The sequence below is a fragment of the Sinocyclocheilus anshuiensis genome, unplaced genomic scaffold, assembly GCF_001515605.1.
Source record: "Sinocyclocheilus anshuiensis isolate Anshui unplaced genomic scaffold, SAMN03320099.WGS_v1.1 scaffold4, whole genome shotgun sequence".
In the NCBI taxonomy this organism is placed as follows: domain Eukaryota; kingdom Metazoa; phylum Chordata; class Actinopteri; order Cypriniformes; family Cyprinidae; genus Sinocyclocheilus; species Sinocyclocheilus anshuiensis.
This window is the reverse complement of record NW_015554075.1, coordinates 687,195-710,671: the sequence shown is the minus strand read 5'-3', so window position 1 is coordinate 710,671 and position 23,477 is coordinate 687,195. Positions and strand designations below refer to the sequence as shown.

The 23,477-nt window shown below is 36.5% G+C and overlaps 1 protein-coding gene across 1 annotated transcript in view; it reads left to right on the top strand.

Annotated features, from left to right (window-relative positions):
• Positions 1-23,477, top strand: part of LOC107668970 (calsyntenin-2-like) — a 212,059-nt gene that overhangs the window by 132,773 nt on the left and 55,809 nt on the right. Inside the window, exons 3-5 of the mRNA XM_016461051.1 lie at positions 7,365-7,560; positions 11,749-11,957; positions 18,728-18,877. Coding sequence (XP_016316537.1) covers positions 7,365-7,560; positions 11,749-11,957; positions 18,728-18,877 — 555 coding nt within the window. The remainder of the gene's footprint in view (positions 1-7,364; positions 7,561-11,748; positions 11,958-18,727; positions 18,878-23,477) is intronic.

The following is a 23,477-nucleotide window of genomic DNA, read 5'->3' as shown; positions in this document are numbered from 1 at the left end:
TAATATTTGTACATAATTTTCCTGTGTAATTTTTAGATGAGGTATAATTTTGTCAATATTTCAATAATAATACTGAAAATTGTCTCTCAGTTACATTTATGTGAGCATATTTTTGGAAGTAATTACAAATCATTCCAAATGAATCAAATTGGATCATTGCATGAACGTTGATGAGCATTAATTAATTCCCACCAGGCTTTTTAAATGTCATAGTCTTAACATGAGTCAACCACAGTCTTATGAGTCAATCTGCTTCACCAGCTAGAGAAGCACCAAACCAGCACTAAGTAAAGATTCGATCCTATATAACTTAACATAATCAATGAGTGTGAAACTTGTCCTTGGTTGGGGAGAACCAGGTCTGATTGATTCTGTGACCCCCTTTTAAGCTATAATGAAAGTAAGGACAGTACTGCAATTAGACATTGTATTTCCTAAGAGCCTTGCAAAAATCCCAAGGAATCCGTATTATCCATTCAGTGCCTCTCTGAGCTTTCAGTGATCTAGAGGCTGAGCAACAAAAGGTTGTTTTAATTGTTTTCGAAAGCACAGTTTGCTATGTAAATTATAATGGAGGAACTTTATGAGATCAATTAAGATAATTACATCCCTTCATTCCCAAAGCTTCAGGAAAATTATTATGAATTTTCTTCATATCACTCTGTGTTTTGTTCTCTTGATTATTAAGGCAGGAGTAAAAAATGACCACAGTGAGACAATGTTTATTAGCCAAAGGGTCAAACGGATAATTTTGCTATCACCAAGAATGCAATGAGGTATTATTTTATCGTAATGAAAAAAGCCTTTAGGAGTGTACTGAATCCTCCATTGTTGCTTTATAAATGGCACCTTTGGGATTCGTAGCGTGTCGTAAACATTAGGTCAGTATTTTACACCAAGACATTTCTTGTCATAGAAAGAAAGATTAATTTTGCCAGGCCGTTTCATTGGCTACTTTTCTCCCTCTGAATGTCAAATGCAAGCACTCCTCCCAAATGTTCAGCCATATGCACTCTCTGACATGACATTCTTTGCTAAATGACCTTTGCTGGAACTTACAGTATACTGTATGAATTGGACTGAACAGTAAATGTGACAAAGGCAATTTCTCTCTGTCCTTTTCTTTAGGATCAAAGTTTGCAGCCAGAGACACGGGGCCCCAAAATGTATTTGGACATTTAAGTCACAATTGAAGCTGAATAAATGTCTTAAAGTTGCATTTATGTTGAAGAAAAATAGCACAAGCACAGTTTTTCGTGTGTGAACATAAAAGGAAGTACATACATTGGTTAATATGTACCAAATGACCTGTAGGTTAAAATTGATTGAAAAAATTAACTTCCTAATTTGTTTGCAGATGCAGCTTGGTTTTTGGACTTTTTATCTAATGCAATAAATTCAGAAATTTGACTTAATGTGATTTAATTGTGCAAAAGTATATTTTTGGGGCCACTGAATAAAGCATACTGAACTAATTAGCCTATACACAAAAGTCAAAAGTTTGGAGTCTGCAATATTTTTTTAATATTTTATTATTATAACAGTATTTTGTTTTTGAAAGAAGTCTCATATACTCACCACTGCATTTATTTGTCAGAATACAGTAAAAACAGTACGCACACACGCGCGCATGCGTGTGTGTGTGAAAAACAGTAATATGTGAAAAAATTACATTTTCACAATTTTTCACAATTTTCTCTATTTTAATATATTTATAATACTTGAAAACTGTTGTGCTGATTAGTATTTTTGTGAAAACCATGATACATTTTTTAAGATGTTTTTATTTGATGAAAAGAGTGTTCAAAAGTACAATATTTATTTGAAATTTTTTTTTACATTATTTTTACATTACATTATTTTTTTTTACATTATTTACTTTTTCTACAACAACAAAAACATTCTTACTGACCCCAGTTATTGAACAGTTATAAATTATATTATGAATTGTTACAAATGTCAATTTATCAATATCATTATATACAGTAGTTTATATTTTTTACATTATTTCCTAAGAATTATGTAATGTATTTAATGCTCTGATTGAAAATTACCAGGAAACTACTTTTTATATAGGGGTCTGTCTAGGGGCTGCTTTTTTTCAGTGTTTTCAAGAAAACCTCAATCAATTTTCTAAGGTCTGTCAAATGATACATATTACGATTTGCCGAATGAAGCATAGTACTTCATACTTAAATTCTGTGCAGTTTAGCCTTCTTCTTTTTGTGTGTGTCAATGGATTTTGATCAAAGCGGCTCATGTGCCATAAATCAATGCTAAACTACATGGATATATGCCAGCGCTAAAAATGACTAATGATTTGATGTGCACTGGTCCATCCTCGGGCTCTCTTCACACACTTGATAGGACCATTACCCCATCCAGACACAGATATATGCACACTTAGGGCTTGGAGAGATGAAAGAGGCGGTCGGCGTTGGAGAGGAGTGAAGGAGGGAAGAGTGGCTCTCAACAACACCTCAACCACCCACTGTTTGGCGGGCATTATTGAGCAAGCATGTGTGTCTGTGTGTGAGTTTAATAGAAAGAGAGGACAGAGAATGAAAGGGGTGGGGGTGGGAGAGAGAAAGTCATTAGCAAAGAATGTAATCCAGAGAGTAATTAAAGAAAGGGAACATGGGGCCGGCCAAGTGTATCTCCGAAGGGTCGGATGAATCAAGGCTTTGCCTGGTGATGGTTTGTGTGAACAGGGTTTTAATCAACCCCAACCCATATCAGCTCACGCTACAACTAAATGAAAATATTTTAAAAAGCTAAGGAATGACAAACGACTATGCAGTATGTTGGGAAAGTACGAGTGCTCCTGTACGAATCTTGTAGCTTGAAAATGGATCTAGTTGTTCCTAAACATGAGGTTTTAGTCACAGAATGAGAGTCTCTCATTATTTTTTAACATCGTTTGGTGGAGAACTGATATAGATGGGATAATATTGAGTCACTCTATTACCAAATAAACCCACACATAGTGATGAGAACCTTGACACAAAAGTGTTGTTGTATTATTCTGAAGGAGTTTGTTTTGCAATATTGACTGTTTTGCTGTAGATTATTACATGACTACTTGAAATATAAAGTAAATAAATAGATATGAATCATTGATTTAAGTAGAAATTTTTAATAACCTAAAAGAAAGGGATCATTGAGATGTAAATGAAAGTATAATGAATAAATATTTGAAATGTATTATTTATAATAAAAGTGTGTGTGTGTGTGTAATTATTTATATAAATATTATAATTATTTATTTTAGTTAATCTCATGTTTTCTGACCTGTATTAATATTTGAAATGGTATGTCAAAACTTTATTTATTTATTTATTTGTTTATTGTACCATTCAGAAGTGTTAAGAAATTAATAATTTTATTCAGCAAGGATGCAGTAAATTGACAGTGGAAAGTGACAGTTAAGACTTCAATCAATCAATCAATCAATGTGCTGTTCTTTGAACTTTATATTCATCAAATAATCCTGAAAAATTCATCGTGGTTTCCACATGATTTTTTTCTCCACACTGATAATAATAAGAAATGTGACCCTGGACCACAAAACCAGTCATAAGGGTCAAGTTTCTGAAATTGAAGTTTATACATCGTCTGCTTTCCATTGATGTATGGTTTGTTAGGATAGGACAATATTTGGCTGAGATGCAACTATTTGAAAATCTGGAATCTGAGGGTGCAAAAAAATGTAAATATTGAGAAAATTGCCTTAAAAGTTGTCCAAATGAAGTCCTTAGCAATGCATATTACTAATCAAAAATTAAGTTTTGATATATTTATGGTAGGAAATTTACAAAATATCTTCATGGAACATGATCTTACTTAATATCCTAATGATTTTTGGCATAAAATAAAAATCAATAATTCTGACCCAAACAATGTATTGTTGGGTATTGCTACAAATATACCCGTGCTACTTATGACTGGTTTTGTGGTCCAGGGTCACAAATGATTTCTGAAGGATCATGTGACACCGAAGACTCAATAATGTAATGGCTGCTAAACTCAGTAATGGCTGCTGAAAATTAAGCATTGCCATTTTTTCAGGCTGCTATGTATATGTTCAGTTATTTAGATTAAATGGCAATAAAAATAACCTATTCATTGCCATTAAAGTGAAATTACTGAACCTACATCTACGAGCCTGATAAAAAATGCTCATTTTAGAAGAAAATTTCAGAAGGCACTTTTTAAAAGGAACTCTTCATGTGTATGTACTGACAGTGATTTGACTCAAGAAAGTGAGTGGAAGACATTCATTATGAGAGCTTTGAGAATTGGCATTTGGGGCAAAGACCATGTAGACGGAGATTAACAGTTTAATTATAAGAAAGTGTGCAGAAATGCAGTCCAATGCTGGGACTAGCAATGGGAGTGCCAACAGTGAAGCTCACATTTACCTCCTGGATACTGCAGTCAAGCATGAACACCTGCTAGGAACCAACAGCGCAGCAACCTGGCAACCTTCAGCAATTAAATTTCTGCGTGCTAAAATTGTCCTACGTTTCTTGATGTGGAGCATTGTGCTAGTCTCGTTTGACCCTGAAGCTGATGAGTTTCTTTCAAATGTGCTGTATATTGTGTAGATAATGTTAGAACAGATGCTTGGCTGGATTTGTCTGTTTTCACACAAGCTAACAAGGTTAAATTTCAAAACAAGACTCACACAGATCTCACTGAAGGCGAATTTACTGTGGATATTGATCCGAACGGCTCAAAGGTGAAGATTTAGAAGTTGCCGGCAGTTCTGTCATGAAATATTAAAAAGCCAATTTGAGCTCATAATTAAGATTGTGATTAGGCCTGACAGCGTGTTTACACAAATAATAATGGAAGCGTAATCAATCTTGATTTTTGACCTGACGACTTTGCTGTGCAACCATACCACCTTAAAGTTTTGTTTTAGTTGCCTCAATATGCCAAATAACATCTCAGAAATAGCGGGGAACTGCCGTCAGCTGTTGCATGACTCAACCATTATGATCTCCAATCTGTCTCTGGCTGCGTCCCATACAACACATCTAATTTGCGCTCCTTCCAAATATGAAACAGGAAAATGAATTGGTTTACGAGATGGAGGTCATCCAGGTCTCTGGAGTTTACCGCTCATGCTCCTTGTAAACCACCCCACTACAAATTAATTTCTGCAGTAAGCAGTACAAATATTACATGGATGATTTCATTCATTAGTCTCAAATTTGCTTACCCAGAACTCCCTTCTTTACACTCCGAGAGCTGATGTGAGGTGGTATTAAAAACATGGCACATCTGTCGGCCCGATTTAATACTTCCTTCAACACTTTCAAAGGGGAACTCCAAAGAGTTTAGGCTCGGCAGAGCTCGCCGTGTGATTACAGACCTCTGTGCTGGCGGAGCGTGAGGAGATGCTGCTGTTTTCAAGCTGTCATCTAGAGACATGATGGAAATTAGTTCACGGTTTCCATCCATCATTACCCTGTACATATACATCCGTATTGCCTGCACCTCCTATGCTGTATGGTTTGACCCTTTTGCCCTTTCTCCAATTGAATCTGGAAAATGCATTTGCAGCAGCAGACGGAGCGGAAAATGGGTTTACCCGTGACTCCCGAGCACTAAGTGGAATTTTTTTTTTTCTTTAACCAGTGAATGTTTTTATTTTTTGTGTGTATGCATTGTGATCATTGTTATTCTTATATAATGTTCTTTCCCATTTGTGTTACAACTCGTCTCATTTTGTCATTGAAAATGATCGCAGAACTCGTATTTGTATGTGCTGCCTGCCACATTATGTTTGATATCTGCCGCCGTCCTGCCCTATTGTGCTACACATTTAATTTGGATAAAGCATCGTGGGGCTAGTCTAAACAGCAAGTCTCAACAGGAACAGTGACTGCGGAGGGTAAATTGTTATTTCAGCACTGAGGGAGGAGAGAGATTTTCGAGCGGAGAATCAGATCTGCTTAAAAAGAAGAAGAGGAAAAAAGAAAATAATGAAAAAATAAATTGAGAAAGAATGGAATTGCGAGAGAAAGTTAGGCTTATCTGTCCGCAGCAGCAGGCTTGAGCACACAGCGTAACGGCACGTCGCTGTTTGTTCCCGAGACCTGCCAGGGTTTAAGTGATATCAGCTGTCTCAGGGTCAGAGTTCCGCCGCTTTTTTGTGGTCATTTTCCAAATCCCTAAAAGAGCCGGTATTGCCAGATAGAAGCACTGCCAAGAAAGGACCAGTGAACAGATACAGTGGCAAGACAATGTCCTTTCTTGTGGTCTCGGAGCTACTGTGGTGTCAACATTATCTGTGATTGTGTGGAAAGAACTGCACTGTGGGTGACTACAATGCAGTCTCTAGAAGAAATTGTTTCCAAGGCTACTGCAAAACTTAAAGTGAAGTGAACACTGGCACCTGGGAATTAAAAGACACAGTCTAACATCAATAATCAGCCCCTGTGTTAGCTGTGTCACAATCAGTTGTTACGACATAGACCTTCAGCAAATTTCACATTTCAAATGTAAATGTATATTAGGATTAGCAACCCTTATAATAAATACCATAGGATTAACATAAATGAATATACCATAGACAACTATCACTTACAAAAACAAAGAAAAAAACAAAATACTATGATGGTATCAGATGCCAATATTCTTTGATACCATAGCTATGAAATTCATTTATTTTATTCAAGTTCATTTTATTATTATTATTTTTTTAATGCCATCGTATAACCATAACATATACTGCCATCACATTAAAAAAAAAAAAAAAAAAGTCCAGTGAAAGTATCAGATGCCAATATCATGGTACTATGATTTTTTTTTTTTTATGCTATGGTTTTACTTTAGATGAGTAGAAATTATTTTTTACAATTTAAGGGTATATTACAAATTAATTATTACCAAGTTGAAAGAAATTGTTTGCTCGCAATTAGTATAGCTTGGTAAAAAGACATCATTTCACAATTATTCTTCGTCTACTGTATAGTGCATACATATTTTATTGTAACAATTTCTTCTCAAGTGGGACGAGCCGCCTGAGAACGACAGCGAGGCTATCGGTACACACAGTCATTACCACATTCAAAACACTGTACTTGAGCACTGTGCTTTCTTGCACAATGTGATTCCAGCTCTGCAATGAGGCAATTACAAAAGCAGACAGTTATTCTTCCTCTCGCAGCACGAATAGATTCAGTTCTAAAAGCACACCGTGTCCTGTATATTACTGCTCCGGGGTTGGGGGCCCAGCCTGCTGGGTGAAAGTTATAGCAATGATAGCTTGTTGAGATGCAGGCAGAAAAAAGAAAGTCATTTGTGTGTTTTCGCAGCCACTGATTCTGCCTCCCGTGTCTCGTTTCTTCCAGGAGAGATCTGTGCATTTAAGATTCATGGGCAGGAGGCCCCGTTTGAAGCTGAGGTGTTGAACAGGACATCTGGTGAAGGGGTGCTGAGGGCCCGTGGTCCCATAGACTGCGAGCAGCAGAAGGAGTACACCTTCATTATCCAGGCCTATGACTGTGGAGCCAGCCCTAGTGGAGCTAACTGGAAAAAGAGCCACAAGTAAGTAGAGAGACCTTAGTTGATCTGGTGTGGTGTAGTTTATTTCCGCTGCTTCAAATGGAAGTCCACTGGTGGTCTGTGAAGGATCTGCAAATTGATTGACTGATTTTTGTTTTAATTGATAAGCACCAACATTTAATTTTGCTAATTAATCAACAGATTTTAGGAAAGTCTTTTCTCACTTGTTGCAATCTCACAAATTGCAACATATCTCACAGTTGTTCATGCAATTGTTCTTAATTAGTTAATAGTTGGATTATTTAGATTAATTAGCTGAAAGTTGCAGTTCAGTTAATTTAATTAAAAAAATCAGAGCAGTCAAGCTAAATTATGGATTGGTGACTTAAGAATTAAAAAAATATGTGAAGTTAGTGACATTTAGGATGTTATGTGGTCCACAATTTTTGTTTTACGCTAGAAGTGGTAGGTCATCTGGAAAATGTTAGTCTAGTGGTTAAAGTATTGTAGGTCATTTTGCATAAAAGCTACAAGACTCTTAGTAGACGTTGCAATTTACAAGCAAGAGAAGCAATCGTCTCTGTGATGTGGACTGCAAGTTAAGGGACTGGTGTCCTGCTGTGCAATTGATCCATTTGTTTAATTCATCATCTAATTATCGAAGTTAAAAGCAGAATGAAGCTTTGCCACATTTGTGGAAGCTTTTGAGGCAGAAGAGCCATGAGGAAACCAACTGCTGTGCTGACAGCTAACCAGTCTAGTGTTTGATTTGGGGTAATTTTGGGGTTGTTAGACTTTATTTTTTTTTTATTTATTTTATTTATTTTATTAATGTGATATTCAAATGTACTTGTAAGCACTTTAACACAATTGTGGATCATCTCACACCTTACATTACTGCAAAACTACTAAAATTATATATTTTTTCAGTAGTGTACAAATTAGCCTTAAGGCTGTAATACACCAAGACTTTTAAATTTAGTCATATTTTTAAAACACATTTTCCCATGAAAAATGGTTACAGAGGAAAAACTAGACAGGACTACAAGACTTTCAAGTCGTTCTGAACACAACAAACTCACACAGAGACATGCGTCTTGTTGCTAGAAAGTCACATGACAAATAAAAGCAATGTTTCTTCTAAAATCGGCATATACCATCAAATGGAATCATATAGTCTGCACCTATCATACACTACATGTTTTTCTGTGAATTCTGTCAACTCCTGAGTGTTCAAAATTTGCAGATTGATTCTGACTTTCAAGCAATAGCATTGACTTGTCCAGACTACAGATCGTCAGCAAAATGTGTAATATATTCTATAGCCTTTAGTTTGTGTTATAAAGCATCTTTATATATTATGGGAAATAAATCGTCTCAGGTTACATATGTAACCATGGTTCCCTGAGAAGAGAATGATGTGTGCTCCCGGCGCCTATTTATACTATAGTCGCACCGGTAGTGACGTCATGGCTGTCGCCGGCCAACGAGTTGGTGTTTTTTTCAATGTATGCTTCAGACACGGGTCACGACGAGGCGTTCCCCCATAGCGACCCCTAGAGGACGCAGTTCGAAGTTCCCATGAAAGGGAACTATAATTTTGCCAGACTGCTGTTTTCTTCCATATTTCATTGAAAGGAATTAAATTGCTCCTTTTTTTTAAGGTAATGAAGCAATTGTTTGCTAGTTGAAGTGTTGGTCTGAACACTTACACTGACTGATTGAAGTGAGACAACAGAAACACTTCATCACAAATTAATACTAGCACATTCAGTTAATTCACTGTTATGCGCTGATTAATCAGTTGATTAATTCATTGTTGGTGCTTTTTGTTAATTATAATTATTTTGTTTATGTAGATCTATTTTATTATTATTATTTTAATCAGCCAGTAAAGCTCTAGAACAGTTAAAGTTTTAACTATAAAGATTACTACTGTGTAATGATACCAATGTATCAGTCCACACCAACGGACGATAACGTTCTGTTTATTATGAGCACAAGTTGCTATTATGTCACCTGCCGATGTATATGAAGTCAGGTAGATTCTGATTGGTCAATGTTTTTAGCATTCATCAGTTGGAGAAAATCGTTCCAATTATGTCATTACCATTAGCCTATAGCTGTGGTGTGGACTTTGCTATTTTCATGCAATTAGAATGATAACTAAAACTTTATAGTTATAGTTACTATGGCTGGGTAAAAAATATTGATTTCTTGATTTGAATCGATTCTCATTTTTACGAAATGATATTGATTCTTAATCGATTAGTCTGTTTTCAGTTAATAAATGGAACATTGAAGCGCACCTCCCATCCAATAAATACTGTAGCAATAAGCTGTGTGCTTCGTTACTTTTTAAAATGCTGTCCATTTTATTACAATATTCAAACAAGAAATGCTATTTTGGCACTGTTTAATGTGGAGGGACGGACCACTGTAGTGCCTCAGTTCCAAGAGAATCGATACTGAATCAAATCGAATCGAAATTGGATTCGGAATCAAAATGAATTGCAAGCTTGTGAAGCAATTGAATCAAATCGTGAAATTTGTCAAAACCCAGCCTTAATAGTTATTGTTATAGTTATCATCCTTGGTGTAAACCGTGGTGAAGTTTGCACTCCTCGCCTCAAATCTCAAATCAGAGTGAAGTTTAGTGTACCGTCCAGCATTCTTTCGCTCTCTCCTTCCCTTGTTCTTTTTTTCTCTCTCTGTCCCTGGCGGCACTCCAGCATATGAGTTGGCTACAGACACACATACACACTCATATGCTTGCACACATTTCTACACACCCAGCCCTGGCTGGCCCTGCATTGATGACCCATCAAGATGTTTACAAAGTTGCCGGAAGCTCCATATGTGCCTGACAATCTCTCTTACAATAGCAACTCGCTGCAGCTGGAACACAGCTCTGATGAAGTGCAGGAGAGAGCCGTGCTTCAGGCACCCACTGCTGTGTGTGTGTGTGAGAGAGAGAGAGATGAAGAAGTGCTTTTTATTTCACAGCTTGGCTCATTCTGATGAATGTCTCTTGACACCGCGATAGTGAGGGGTGTGTGCGAACGCGTGCACGCAAGAGAGATCGCCAAGTACATCTTGCGATCTCAGCGGGATAATCTAAATGCAGGTTCCATTAACTTAATGTCTCGATTTAGGAAGACGTACGTCAACACGTGAATTTATGTTTCTGTCAAAGAAGGTCACAGCTGGTTTGACTGAACGGCAGACACTGAGCTGGACTTCTTTAAGATTTGATGTGAGCTCTGTGCACCACAATGCAACTTTCTCAGCTCTTTTTCAGGCTAGTTACCATACAAATGATTTGGGGTTGGAAAGGAGATACAGATTTAAATAGGCTATGAATATGACTGCAATCTTCATTTCATGTGTGATGTGATCAATTTCTTGGTATAAAATGTTTTAAATGAAACTGAAGTTTAAAAAAAAGATTATGCATGTGTATATATAATTGCATTGGTTTAGTCTGACTAATTAAAACATTTCTCAAGTTAAACTAAACCTGCACCTTCAGCCTACGTTCTCAGATATTCGTTTGTTTTGTTTTTTTATTGTGAATTGTCAGATTCATTCTTAATGAAATGCATTACTTAGCAATGATTGTATTTGCAGACATATTGCAGGCAAAAGCTTCATCTGTGTTTGTGTCGTTGTGCCGAATGCAGCTTGATAAACAACAGCTTAATGTTTGATGAGTAATTTTATTGTGATGTAACGTCAGGTAGGTAAACCATGCCATCTAGTCTGCCTGCTGCACCACACAGTAGTCTTGTTATCAAGTAAACATATAAAAATAAATTTTTTAATTAGATTAATTTAACCAGGAAATGTTTGCAGCCATTTTTGCAGTTGATTGATTGGTGGGTGTCTATGGATGTTTTCATTAATTTTCCACTTTTTTCTTTGGGAATTTCCCCAGACATGGTACAGACTGTATTTCATTTCATGTGACGTACTATTTCTTCATCAACTTAAATATTTACAGTCAGTCCGGCCTTGTGTGGTCTCAGAACAGTGCTCAGAGATGAACTTCTTTCTGTCTTCATTAATCTTTCTAACGTGTAAATCTATTCGCAGTTCACTCGCAAAGTTCAGAGATGTTATAACTGTGTGTCTCAAGTCTATTAGCACCTCTGTTCTATAAAATTAACATCTCTTCTGTTCCTCACCCTGATTGGTTGTTCTCTGTCCGTCCCTCTGGTTCTGTTGCAGGGCGGTGGTTCATATCCAGGTGGATGATGTAAATGAGTTCTCTCCAGTGTTCAGGGAGCCATTATATCGTGCCACTGTTACAGAGGGCAAGATCTATGACAGCATACTGCAAGTTGAGGCCTGGGATCAGGACTGCTCTCCGCAGTACAGCCAGATCTGCAACTATGAGATCGTTACACAGGATACACCTTTTGCTATTGATCGAAATGGTAAGTCTTAGATTCAGACGTGTGAAAGAACACAAATTACGTACTATAAAGTATGAATTCTGTGTCAAAATTTGTTAAATAAATAACCTTTCAAAGAAATTGAAATAACCTCAAAATTAATTAACCTTTTGAAGAAATTGATTATAACTGTAGACTTCACTAAATATATTTTAGTGAATTTTGTTTGATGTCTTTTTTGCTTTCGTTTTCTTTCTTTTTTTATAAAAAATAATTTCCTTGGACACATCTTGACTAAATATTCAGTTAAAGGGGTCATATGACCAGTGTTGGGGAAAGTTACTTTTAAAAGTAATGCATTACAATATTGCGTTATTCCCTAAAAAAGTAACTAATTACGTTACTTAGTTACTTTTTAACTTTACTAGTTACTTGAAAAAAGTAATCTGATTACGTAACTCGCATTACTTGTAATGAGTTACCCCCAACACGATGCTAAAAATAACATTTTGTGTATTTGGTGTAATGCAATGTGTTTACGTGATTTAAGGTAAAAAAAAATCATTATTTTCCACATACCGTACATTATTGTTCCTGTGTAACACACAGTGTCTCCACGGCGGCAGCAGCAATACAAGCGGCAACCTTCCGGTCTCTCTCTTGAAACCAACACGGAAGTGACTTAAACTGCAATTCATCGACTGTCCGCTAGAGACTGGCTCAAAAAGGGAATCAGTCCCATAGACTCCCCATGTTAAAATGTCCAACTTTACAGCAGAAAAAAATGTTTACAGCCTGTTACAAAAAGTGGTTTTGGGCTATATAGCTAATTTTGCACTTTATGACAACTGTGAGGGGGTGAATTTTTTTTATAACTCATCCGTTTAAATTATATTGAGCCTTAAAGTTCTGCATAATTAAGGGCGTGGCCACTTGAGTGATAGCTCAAGGTGGATTGCCGCTTCTGTCACCACCGTTGTGCAAGGCAGGCGTGGTTTCAGCAACCAGCTCCACCCACATCCCGCCTTTTTGCCCATCTTCGATTATCCGGGAGTAACACGCAGCCAAGATGGCGACAACCGTCTCCGTGCACTTTAAGCTTCAAAAATGCTCTTCAGAAACCTACGGGTGACGTCACGGACACTACGTCCATGTTTTTTTACAATCTATGCAACAATACTACAGCCAGAATAAAAGTTACGCCTTCTTTCTTTGCGTAAACATTTGGGCGGTGTTATGCAAATCTTCCAACACAGTAATGTAGATTTGTGGGGGCGTGTTTGAATGAGGCGTTTTAGGAAGGCATGGTTGAGTCTTAACTTTTAGAAAGAATATCTCTTTGGGTTTGAGACTTTAATCTTTGCGACTTTATGGATCTTATCTATGCACGAACAGCTTGTAACACCCCAAAGAGAAAGGAAAACATGAAATCACATCATATGACCCCTTTAAACAGAAACTTACACTCCTGTTTAAAATTTTGAAGTAAAAAATTATGCATTAATATTATAATATTGTTTTTCAATTTATAGTTTTTTAATGTTTTTCATTGTTGATCAAATAAATGCAGCCTTGATGAGCACAAAAGACTTAAAAAAAACTCTTAACTTTTTTTTTTTGTGACTGTTGATCAAGTTCACCAATCATTAACAGTGGTTATTATTAAATTACAATATTGCTTTATTTTTAGATTTAAAGGAAACTACTTACGGCTTTTAAATATAAGGTATATAATTTATTTTAGACTTTCAAAGTAAGGAGTAAAATGTTTGATTTTGTTTTTAACATGTTTTTGAGTAAGAGTACATGTATTTACTTTCAATATTGCTTGTTACGAAATCCCCAAAATATTACTTGAGTAACAATTCCTGATGTACTTTTCACCCCATTTCTGTTGTGGCTGGGCTGTCTTTCTTTCTACCTGTCTTTCTCACAGCTTTTTTCATTGCATAAATCTTATGAAAGTGATAAAGACAAATAATTTTCTCACTTCTGTACTTCACCTGTGATTTCTCTCTTGGGTGAAGATGATTGAATTTGATTTGTTTTAGCTTCCGTTTTCTGTATTCATCATTCACCAGTGCAGAATTGATGTCTTATTTGGTTATTGTTGAATGCATGAGTGAATTAAATGGCTCATTGGCCATCTGGACGGTCAGAGCTCCAATCTTTGACACTTTCGGGCATGCTCGAGACGACTCTGTGGTGCTGGAGGGACCGGAGCTCACGAATCACATTCGCCACGCTGCCGCAGATCAGACACCCGTCTCTCCGCTGTGGCTGTCTGCCTTCCTCTCATATTCTCTGGTGGGGTGTCAGCTGTCTCAAAGAGCTGCAGTCTCGTTCAGGGGCTCACGTCGAACTCAGAACTCCTGTCTCATTCGCTTCCTCCTGCCGCTTTGGGCCCTGCCAGCGTCTGCAGTGCGCCTGGCACTGACATTGCTTGGTTTGTGCCAGGCGAGAGCTGAGTGATGCATGGGCCGCCCGAGTGGATTTTGTTCTGAGTGCTTTTGGCTTCATCATTTACTGTGGATCAGAGGGCAGAGTGAGTTATTAAATACAACAGGCCCACTGGCACTGTGTTCTCTGGTCCAGAGAGAGGAGGAGGAAGAGGAGGGGACGAACGAGAATGAGATCAGGAGAAAGAAGAGAGAAGTACAGAGAGAATGATAAATAGTTTGAGTATAGAAACATGCACTAGTGATGTTAGGTAGGAGGGAGAAAGCTTGGTTTGTGTTGGTGGCGGTACCACATGATTCGTTTTGAAACCTGAGGTAATTTACTAAAGATCTTCTGTGAGATTTCATTGTTTTTGTGCACCCAAAAACTATGAGCGGAAAATATTCCTAACATTGTTTCATTTTTTTAAGCATAGAGACAGCGTGAATGAAACGAGACACAAAGAGGCAATATTTGACACAGACATTTTATTTGATACTCGCTTCTGAATGGAATTCGTTGAGAGAAAAGGAAAGCGACAGATACGAATAGGAAGAGAGACAGAAATAATAAAAACAGAAAAAGAGTGAGAATGTGAGAAATAAAAGGGGGTTTAGATTGAATTTACACCATCAGTAGCACTAAAATGCTAGAGGCCATTAAACATGTGTTCTTTGTTCTTTATGATTTTATTCTAAAAGAACAGAAATTCAAACACATGCTGAGGCACATGCTTAAAGTTTCAATCAGAAGTGTCATGTCTATTCAAACTGAGGCACGCGCCCCCTCAGATTTTGAATGCAACTATCAAGAAAGTGTCTATGATAATTATGGTGCGTGATTTATTGTAGATAAAGAAAAGTGTGGAACGTTGTGGCAGAATTGACTTGTCTAAATTGTCTAAATCATTCCAATCTATTTGTACATTCCGCATATTATTTGCTTTTAACTGAAAATTCCATTATCAACCCTCATGACTTTTTTACTGTGGAACACTAAAGAAGACATTTTAAAGTATTTTTAAACAGTTTTTGCCAATACAGTGAACATTAATAGGGTTCAAAACAATTTTGGACCCCGTTAAATTTCACTGTATGGACAAAAACATTGAGAGATTTTTGTTCCATATAGACAAAAAGTCTTATAAGTTTATAATGAAATAAAGATGATTTATTTCACCTTTTTAAACCACTGTGTCCCTTTAAGCTGCTCTTTTCATTCAACAAAATGCATCGTGATCTGTGTAGCTTCTACATTGAGCTGCAATTTTGCTTGGTTTATGAAAAACATAGATATTAATACATTCATTCAATAAAAATATCATTAATATATTAAAGGATGGGATAAGAAACCTGACAATCATTGCTTGCCACTTTTTCCGCTTGCTCCACAAAAGGGCTTTTCACACTGTGCCTAACCCCAAGTCATCATTATTCTATTGTCATTCCAGAGCAGGGTTAGCACCACTTTTACCCCACATTGTGGTGCCAAACTTGTACAGTGTGAAATTATGTGGTGTTAGAATGTTATGGTTAGATGCTTAGCAATAGCTTCATATTTATGTGCCTTGAAAACAAAGCACATTGTATAAACAGTCGTTTTAGTGTTTCAGAGGAAACATGTAAAATAGTGACAGAAAATGCATTAATTGGAGTAAAGAGGAGACCGTTTCATTTATAACTTTATAGTCCAAAAATCCATTCAGGAACAACTTGATACAGTCTGCAATATATAATACAAGGCTGCAAAGCTAGAGCCATTATATAAACAGGTCGCATGCTGCATTCACACAACAAAATATATGCAAATAAGAACGTTAACCCAGGGTTTAGGCATGAAAAGTGTGAAACATCAGTTTATGAATACCCAGGATTAATTGTTAACCCTGGGTAAATTATGAGCAGCGTGAAACGTGAAGCAAGCTAACCCAAGATTCTGCTAACCCAGGGTTTAGAATGAACCAGGGTTAATTATTTCAAATATGAAAAGCCTTCAAATAACCCGAGACGGCCATTTGTGCCTCCTCATTAAAAGATGCATGATGCCCCGGTTTGAACTTCACATGCAGAAACATAGACAAGTTGAGGGTTTTCATCGTCTCACCCACTTTGTCTCATATTCTGTAGTCATACTCCTGTTTTGATCTGTGCCGCACAGACAGAGGCCCATTGATAACTCACTGGAGGAGAATTGTTCCTTTTAAAACCCCCTGCTCTTAATCATGCCGCCTGACATTAGTTGCTGTAATCAGCTGCAACAACTGAACTGGCTGTCTCACACACACACACACACACACACACACACACACACCCCTCCTCTTCCTTCCACATACCTGTGTTTGTTGAAGTATGGCTTTGAGGGTATTTCAAGCCACACTTTAGCTTTGTGGCTCCGAGGATTGGTGCAGACTTGGTATGGGAGCCCAGAGCGACTGACCTCTATTCCTCAATGCTGTCTCCTTGACAGCACGGCTGGTCTCATTGAAATGCAGCCAGCAGGTAAAAATAACCACAGGCCTACGGACTTGTGAGAGCATCAAATCACTAGCTGCTAGTTCAGCCTCATATGAACTCTGTCACCACAGAGTGCGTCCAGACTCATCGCCATACACCAAACATCAACCCCAAAGCCGCCTTTAGCAACTGTGGGTGCTAAATGCTAAATTACACACATCAGTCCTGTGACAAAAAGCACTCATTACTCAAGTGACAGGTGCCAGTTAGAAGATCCATGTCATTGTGGTCCTTTAACCTGGAGCTCTGCAAGTGTACAGTCTGTGGTTTACTGACTTTTTTTAACCAACAGTGCCAGGCTGGCACTTCTCGAACTGCTGACCAGGAAGAATACTCATCCCTAAAAAAAAAAGCTTTTAGAGCATGGTCTGGCTTTCTGCCAGAGGTTAGAAAGTCAGAATGTACCTTTAGCACTTAGCTGATAAAGAATGACTCATACAACAATGTCAGATCTGTACATCGTGTCTGTGCAGAGGTCCGTGTTAGTAATGATTGATTATGTTATATATGTCTTGATTGAAGGAAAGTGCGTCTTTCTTAGTGGAAGCAGAAACCGTTTCCAAGTATATACAACATGTTGGTTCGTTACTGTGCTTCAGCGCTATAGTTTGTGGGTGTCTCTCTTGCTCAGTACGTGATCTAAAACATAGCGTTTTAATCAAATACTGATCAAGAGCTTTTCTTACCAGTTAGCACTATGCTAAACTGGTAGCTTAATGTGTCATTTGACTACTTGGATCTTCAGTAATATCATGTGAACACTAAAATTATATATGATTAAGAAAAAATACACTACTATTCAAAAGTTTGGGCTCAGTAAGACTTTTAAGGAAATTAATACTTTTATTCAGCAAGGGTGTGTTCAATTGATAAAAAGTGACTGTATAGACACTTATAATGCTACAAAAGATTTATATTTCAAAAAATGCTGTTCTTGTAAACTTTCTATGAAACCTGAAAAAAAGTATTACGGTTTTCACAAAAATATTAAGCAGCAACTCTTTTCAACATTGATGATACAATGTTTACAATGGGATACATGTTTATTATGCACCAAATCAGCAAATACAATTATATCTGAAGGATCATGTGTCACTAATAATGGCTGCTGAAAATTCAGCTTTGCTATAAATGGGAATAAATTACATTTAATATATTTTGAATTGCAATAATATTTCACAATATTACTGTTTTGACCAAATAAATGCAGCGTTGGTGAGCATAAGAGACTTAAAACATTAAAAAATAATACCCATCACAATCACAATCACAATCATTGATTTTTAATCAGTACCCATAAAAGTTGGAATGGCTTTGTAGAGAAGGTGGATACATTTTTCAATGACACCAGAAATACAAATCCCATTTGTATATGAAGAACAGAAGGTGGTTACTGTTTGTACTCTTTGTATTGTGAGTAAATTTGTATTCAAAGTCCAAACTCAACATTTGTAGTTTTATTAACCATATGTCCCACCTACATTATTTTATTAGTCATGAATGCACATAATAAACCACTATAAAGTTTGAAATGCAAACTATAGAGATTAGATGTAATTGTCTTTATCCTAATCAGCAGCACTGGAAACAGTCTTGCAGATATAATCTGTAATTGCTGAAACAGGGACATTTACACTGTTGAAATTACTTTTGTGATTGAAAACATTTGGCCAGAGCCATTGTAAGGGAGCTTAATTATTGTTTAAAAGCATATGTTGGTGTAGTATCTCAGTCTGGCAGCTGCAACAATTACACATTGCTCTCTTAAGTTTTACTTTCCTCGTTCCACTTAGCATGTCTTTAAATTCTCTCACAAGTAATGGGCTTGTTTTTTTCTCTTACATTTATTCTTCTCTCCAGGCAACATCAGGAACACGGAGCGACTGAGCTATGACAAACAGCAGCACTACAAAATCATGGTGACCGCTTACGATTGTGGCCAGAAAAGGGCGATGGAAAGTGTTCCGGTTCACATTGATGTCAAACCAGTGTGCAAACCTGGCTGGCAAGGTCAGTGGATACTTCAAATCTGTTACCTCAGCTTTTACTGTTGCTCCATTCCTGGCTTCTGCTATTCAAATTAGCTGCTTATTCTGATAAAAAAAATTTTACAAGCAGTGTACTATATGTACAGTATTGCTGCTATTTTGTAATAGTAATGTAGATTTTTATTGCAATTCTTTTTTCACTGCTTATAGCTCAGGCAGCTGGCTCAAAAAAAAATCTGTGGGTGTATGAAAAAAAGAGAGATTTGAAATTATCATGCGGCAGTTGACCAACTACCATTGAAATGAATGGGAATGCTTACAGATAGCTTTCTCTAGGTTTTATTGACTTTCTTTAGTTCTTTCAACGCCATGTCAGCTAATTGCATTTTCATTTTTAAATGCGTTATTTGTGTTGAGGAGTTCCTAGAAAATAGTAATTTTCTAGAAGAAGTGCCACTGTGAAATATAAAAGTAAATGGATGCAAATTTTCACAAGAAGAAAGAGCAAAATAGATAGTCATTTCAATGTATATATATATATATATATCTTGATATTCAGATAAAAACTTTCTCTATTCTCTTATCTTCCTCTGATCTTTAAGAGTCCCTGTCGATTCTCAAGTCAGCTTTTTTGACCTAAATCGTTCACCTAAATTCAATAGTCAAGGGGGTTTAAAACAACTGTATGAAATATATAAAAAATGCTTGAGGCATTTTTATAAATATCTCCTTGATGACAATGGCAAAAGAATTGTAATTCTCTAATTGACTTGAAGAGTTTGACCTGATTGATTCAAAATATGATTCAATAGAATGTTGTGTTAAAATCAGACATCACTACTTCTCATTAACATTCCAAAAAGAATTTAGGTGGATGTCAGGATTTTTGGTGAGTAATGACTTAAATTGCAGACTCGAGCTTCTATCTCTGCCTTACATCCACCCTCAACCTCCATCCGTGAAATGGTCAGTATTGTGACCCAGCGGAGTAGTCTGTTCTCAGCGACCTCTGTGATCCCTTGTTCTGTTCTCCTCTCATCTGTGGCATACACTGTAAGTGGTCTTAACTAGACAGATCAATATCCGAGGACTCCGTCTTCCCACAGGGACTGCAAAGCAGCTTCAGCCTACAGCTCGTCCGCACACACTTACACTGACCTCTCTGGAAGAGCCCAGTATTCCTTTAATATCTCATGCCTACATGACAAGGCCAACCAATGCATTTTACATAGGCTATGGTAATGGATTTGTTCTAAACAGTCAGTAGGCAGAGCTTTCAACATCATTAAATTGGAGAAAAAGACGAGGCAGCTTTTTTCACAGTTTACCTTCTTTCACACATCGATTGAGGTGTGGAAAATATCTGCAAATTAATTCAATTCACAGGCTTCAGTTGAGCCATTAAAATGCAGATGTCAGGGGCTAGAGAGACAAGACGCCTAATCACTGTCATCTAACATTGTGTTTAGAGCGTGAAAAGAGGGGGAAAAAAACGTTCATTCTCTCTTCAGCCAGACAAACCCAAGTCTTACTGAGAAGAAACAATGTAGCTACAGGTAATTCAATCGTGACAAAAGTCAAACTTTGTAAAACATTCAGCGGCTGTTTGAGTATAGTGGACACAATTTAAATAAATATCAAGACTTTGCATTATAGGTGTATTTTTATAAATAAAAAAAAAACAAAAAACAGCCTTGTTCCAATCCTGTATGACTTTCTTCTGTGGAACGCAAACAAAGAAATTGTATAGAAGTTAAACTCTGCTTTTGTAACCAGGGGTTGTCAAATTCCAAAAAGCAACATTTAATTAATTCAAATATATATTTATTCATTCATACATTTACTTCTACCATTCTAATTTATTCTTTATTAATCACTGTATGGAAAAGTAGCATGATACATTTTTCCACACTTCTCGGTTTGTTCCATTGAATAAAATTAAAGGAATAGTCCACCCACAATGCCAATTAACTGAAAATGTACTCACCCTCAGGGCATCCAAGATGTAGATGAGTTTGTTTCTTCATCAGAATCAGTTTTGGGGAAATTCACCCATTGATCCTCTGCAGTGAATGGGTGCCGTCAGATTGAGAGTTCAAAGATCACAGTAATCCACAAGCAATCTACATGACTCCAGTCCATCAATTAATGTCTTGTGAAGTAAAAAGCTGCTTGTTTGTAAGAAACAAATCTATCATTAAGACAACTTTAAACTGTTGCTTCTGGCACTAGAATCCATAACAAACGCTTCCTCCAGTGGAAAAAGTCGATGCCATTAGAAATCCACAGTCTGTTTTTACTTGTAAATGGTGCTTGATTTGTAAATCAAGATTTTTCGTTCCTGAATCAGAAAATATTATTTTTTCACTGGAGAAATATTATTATGGACTCGTAATTTAGCTGGAAGCAACAAGATGTTTTGAAGTTCAAAACATCTTAATAAGGAATTTGTTTCTTACAAACATGCAGCTTTTTGCTTCACAAGATGTTAGTTGATGGACTTGAGTCATGTGGATTACTTGTGGAATATTGTGATGCTTTTATCAGCTGTTTGTACTCTTATTCTGACGGCACCCATTCACTGCAGAAGATCCATTGCTGAGCAAGTGATGTAATGCTAAATTTCTCCAAATCTCTTCTGATGAAAAAAGAAGCTCATCTACATCTTGGATAGCCTGATGGTGAGTAGATTTCCAGCAAATATTAATTGTTGGGTGAACTATTCTTTTAATAGTGGTTTAAGGGTGAGTAAATGATCTCAGATTTTTTTTTTAAATCAACTATCCCTTTAAGACACAGATAGTCTCTCTTACAAAATTCTCCGTTTTTAATTGAAGACAATTTTTCCATTTTTCTCCAAATCTCTTCTGATGAAAAAAGAAGCTCATCTACATCTTGGATAGCCTGATGGTGAGTAGATTTCCAGCAAATATTAATTGTTGGGTGAACTATTCTTTTAATAGTGGTTTGAGGGTGAGTAAATGATCTCAGATTTTTTTTTAAAATCAACTATCCCTTTAAGACACAGATAGTCTCTCTTACAAAATTCTCAGTTTTTAATTGAAGACAATTTTTCCATTTGAACTTTAATCCTAGGTGTTGTCACACATCTTGTCGCTGTATGTTGTCTTCATTCCTTCACACTTGTCAAGGTGACAGCACAGAGAGTGTGAAACTGTTCTGAGAATAGTATCTTGATTGAACCAATTAGAGGGAGTCTGTTACACCTGTTTGTTAAGAGAATTTTGTGTGAGATGACATGGCTTTATATGAGTTATTACCTGTTGAGAGGTACACAGCTCTCTATGCCAAGAAGAGACTTATTCTATGAAAGGGCAGCTTCCAGTCTAAGCAAGCCAAAATGTCAGACTTGAGCGTATTAGCCACAAATCTTGTAAATCCTCAACTCTTTTGCAATACAGTTTTCATGTTGGGGTTTTGGCAGCGATACAGTTCACAAAGCATGTCTGTTTTGATTCAGGCTAATTCAGTTTCCTCTCACATAAAGCCACAAAGTTTGTGTTCACAAGAACTTTCAAATCACTAATTTTCTCTTTTTCTTGCTCAGTTTCCAGAGTCAGCAAATATTTATTGCCATAATTATTTCCATTTAGAATATTGACAAAGCACCCCCATTTTGGCATGGAGACATAAATGACATACCCAAGTGGGGACACAACTTTGAAATCTTATGAAACATGCATGTGTCACTGAAAAACAACCTTGCTTTGATATTAAATATTATTAAGTGTTGCTTTTAAGAAAACAAGCTCTTTTTCATCATTAAAAAGCATTTTATCTATTTTATAGCATATGAATGATTGAACTCTTCCCTGTGGACACATTGTTTTAGACGTAGTGAAAAGACAATAAGCATCATAGATTTGATATAAATGACATACCCAAGTGGGGACACAACTTTGAAATCTTATGAAACATGCATGTGTCACTGAAAAACAACCTTGCTTTGATATTAAATATTATTAAGTGTTGCTTTTAAGAAAACAAGCTCTTTTTCATCATTAAAAAGCATTTTATCTATTTTATAGCATATGAATGATTGAACTCTTCCCTGTGGACACATTGTTTTAGACGTAGTGAAAAGACAATAAGCATCATATATTTGATATAATAATGATACAATTAAATTGAAGGGGATAATTGTGTTAAATACCTTCTATTATTAATCCCCCATAACATTTACAATTGAAAATATTTTAATTTTTAATAGTGCTGTCAAACGATTAATCGCGATTAATCGCATCCAAAATGAAAGTTTTTGTTTACATAATATATGTATGTGTGCTGTTATGCAAACAAAAACTTTTATTTTGGATGTGATTAATCGTGATTAATCGTTTGACAGCACTAATTTTAAAACCTAATAACAGTTACAATTGCTGGACATGTTTTGTCCCATGTCTCAAGAATCAGTGTCTTATAAAAAAAAATACATATTGTATTTGTTCATATTGGGAAACAGCTACATTTTCATTTAACTGAACATAGAATGTGTTTGAACTCCAGCCAAGTTTCTTAGTATGAACATATACAGTGGGTACGGAAAGTATTCAGACCCCCTTCAATTTTTCACTCTTTGTTATATTGCAGCCATTTGCTAA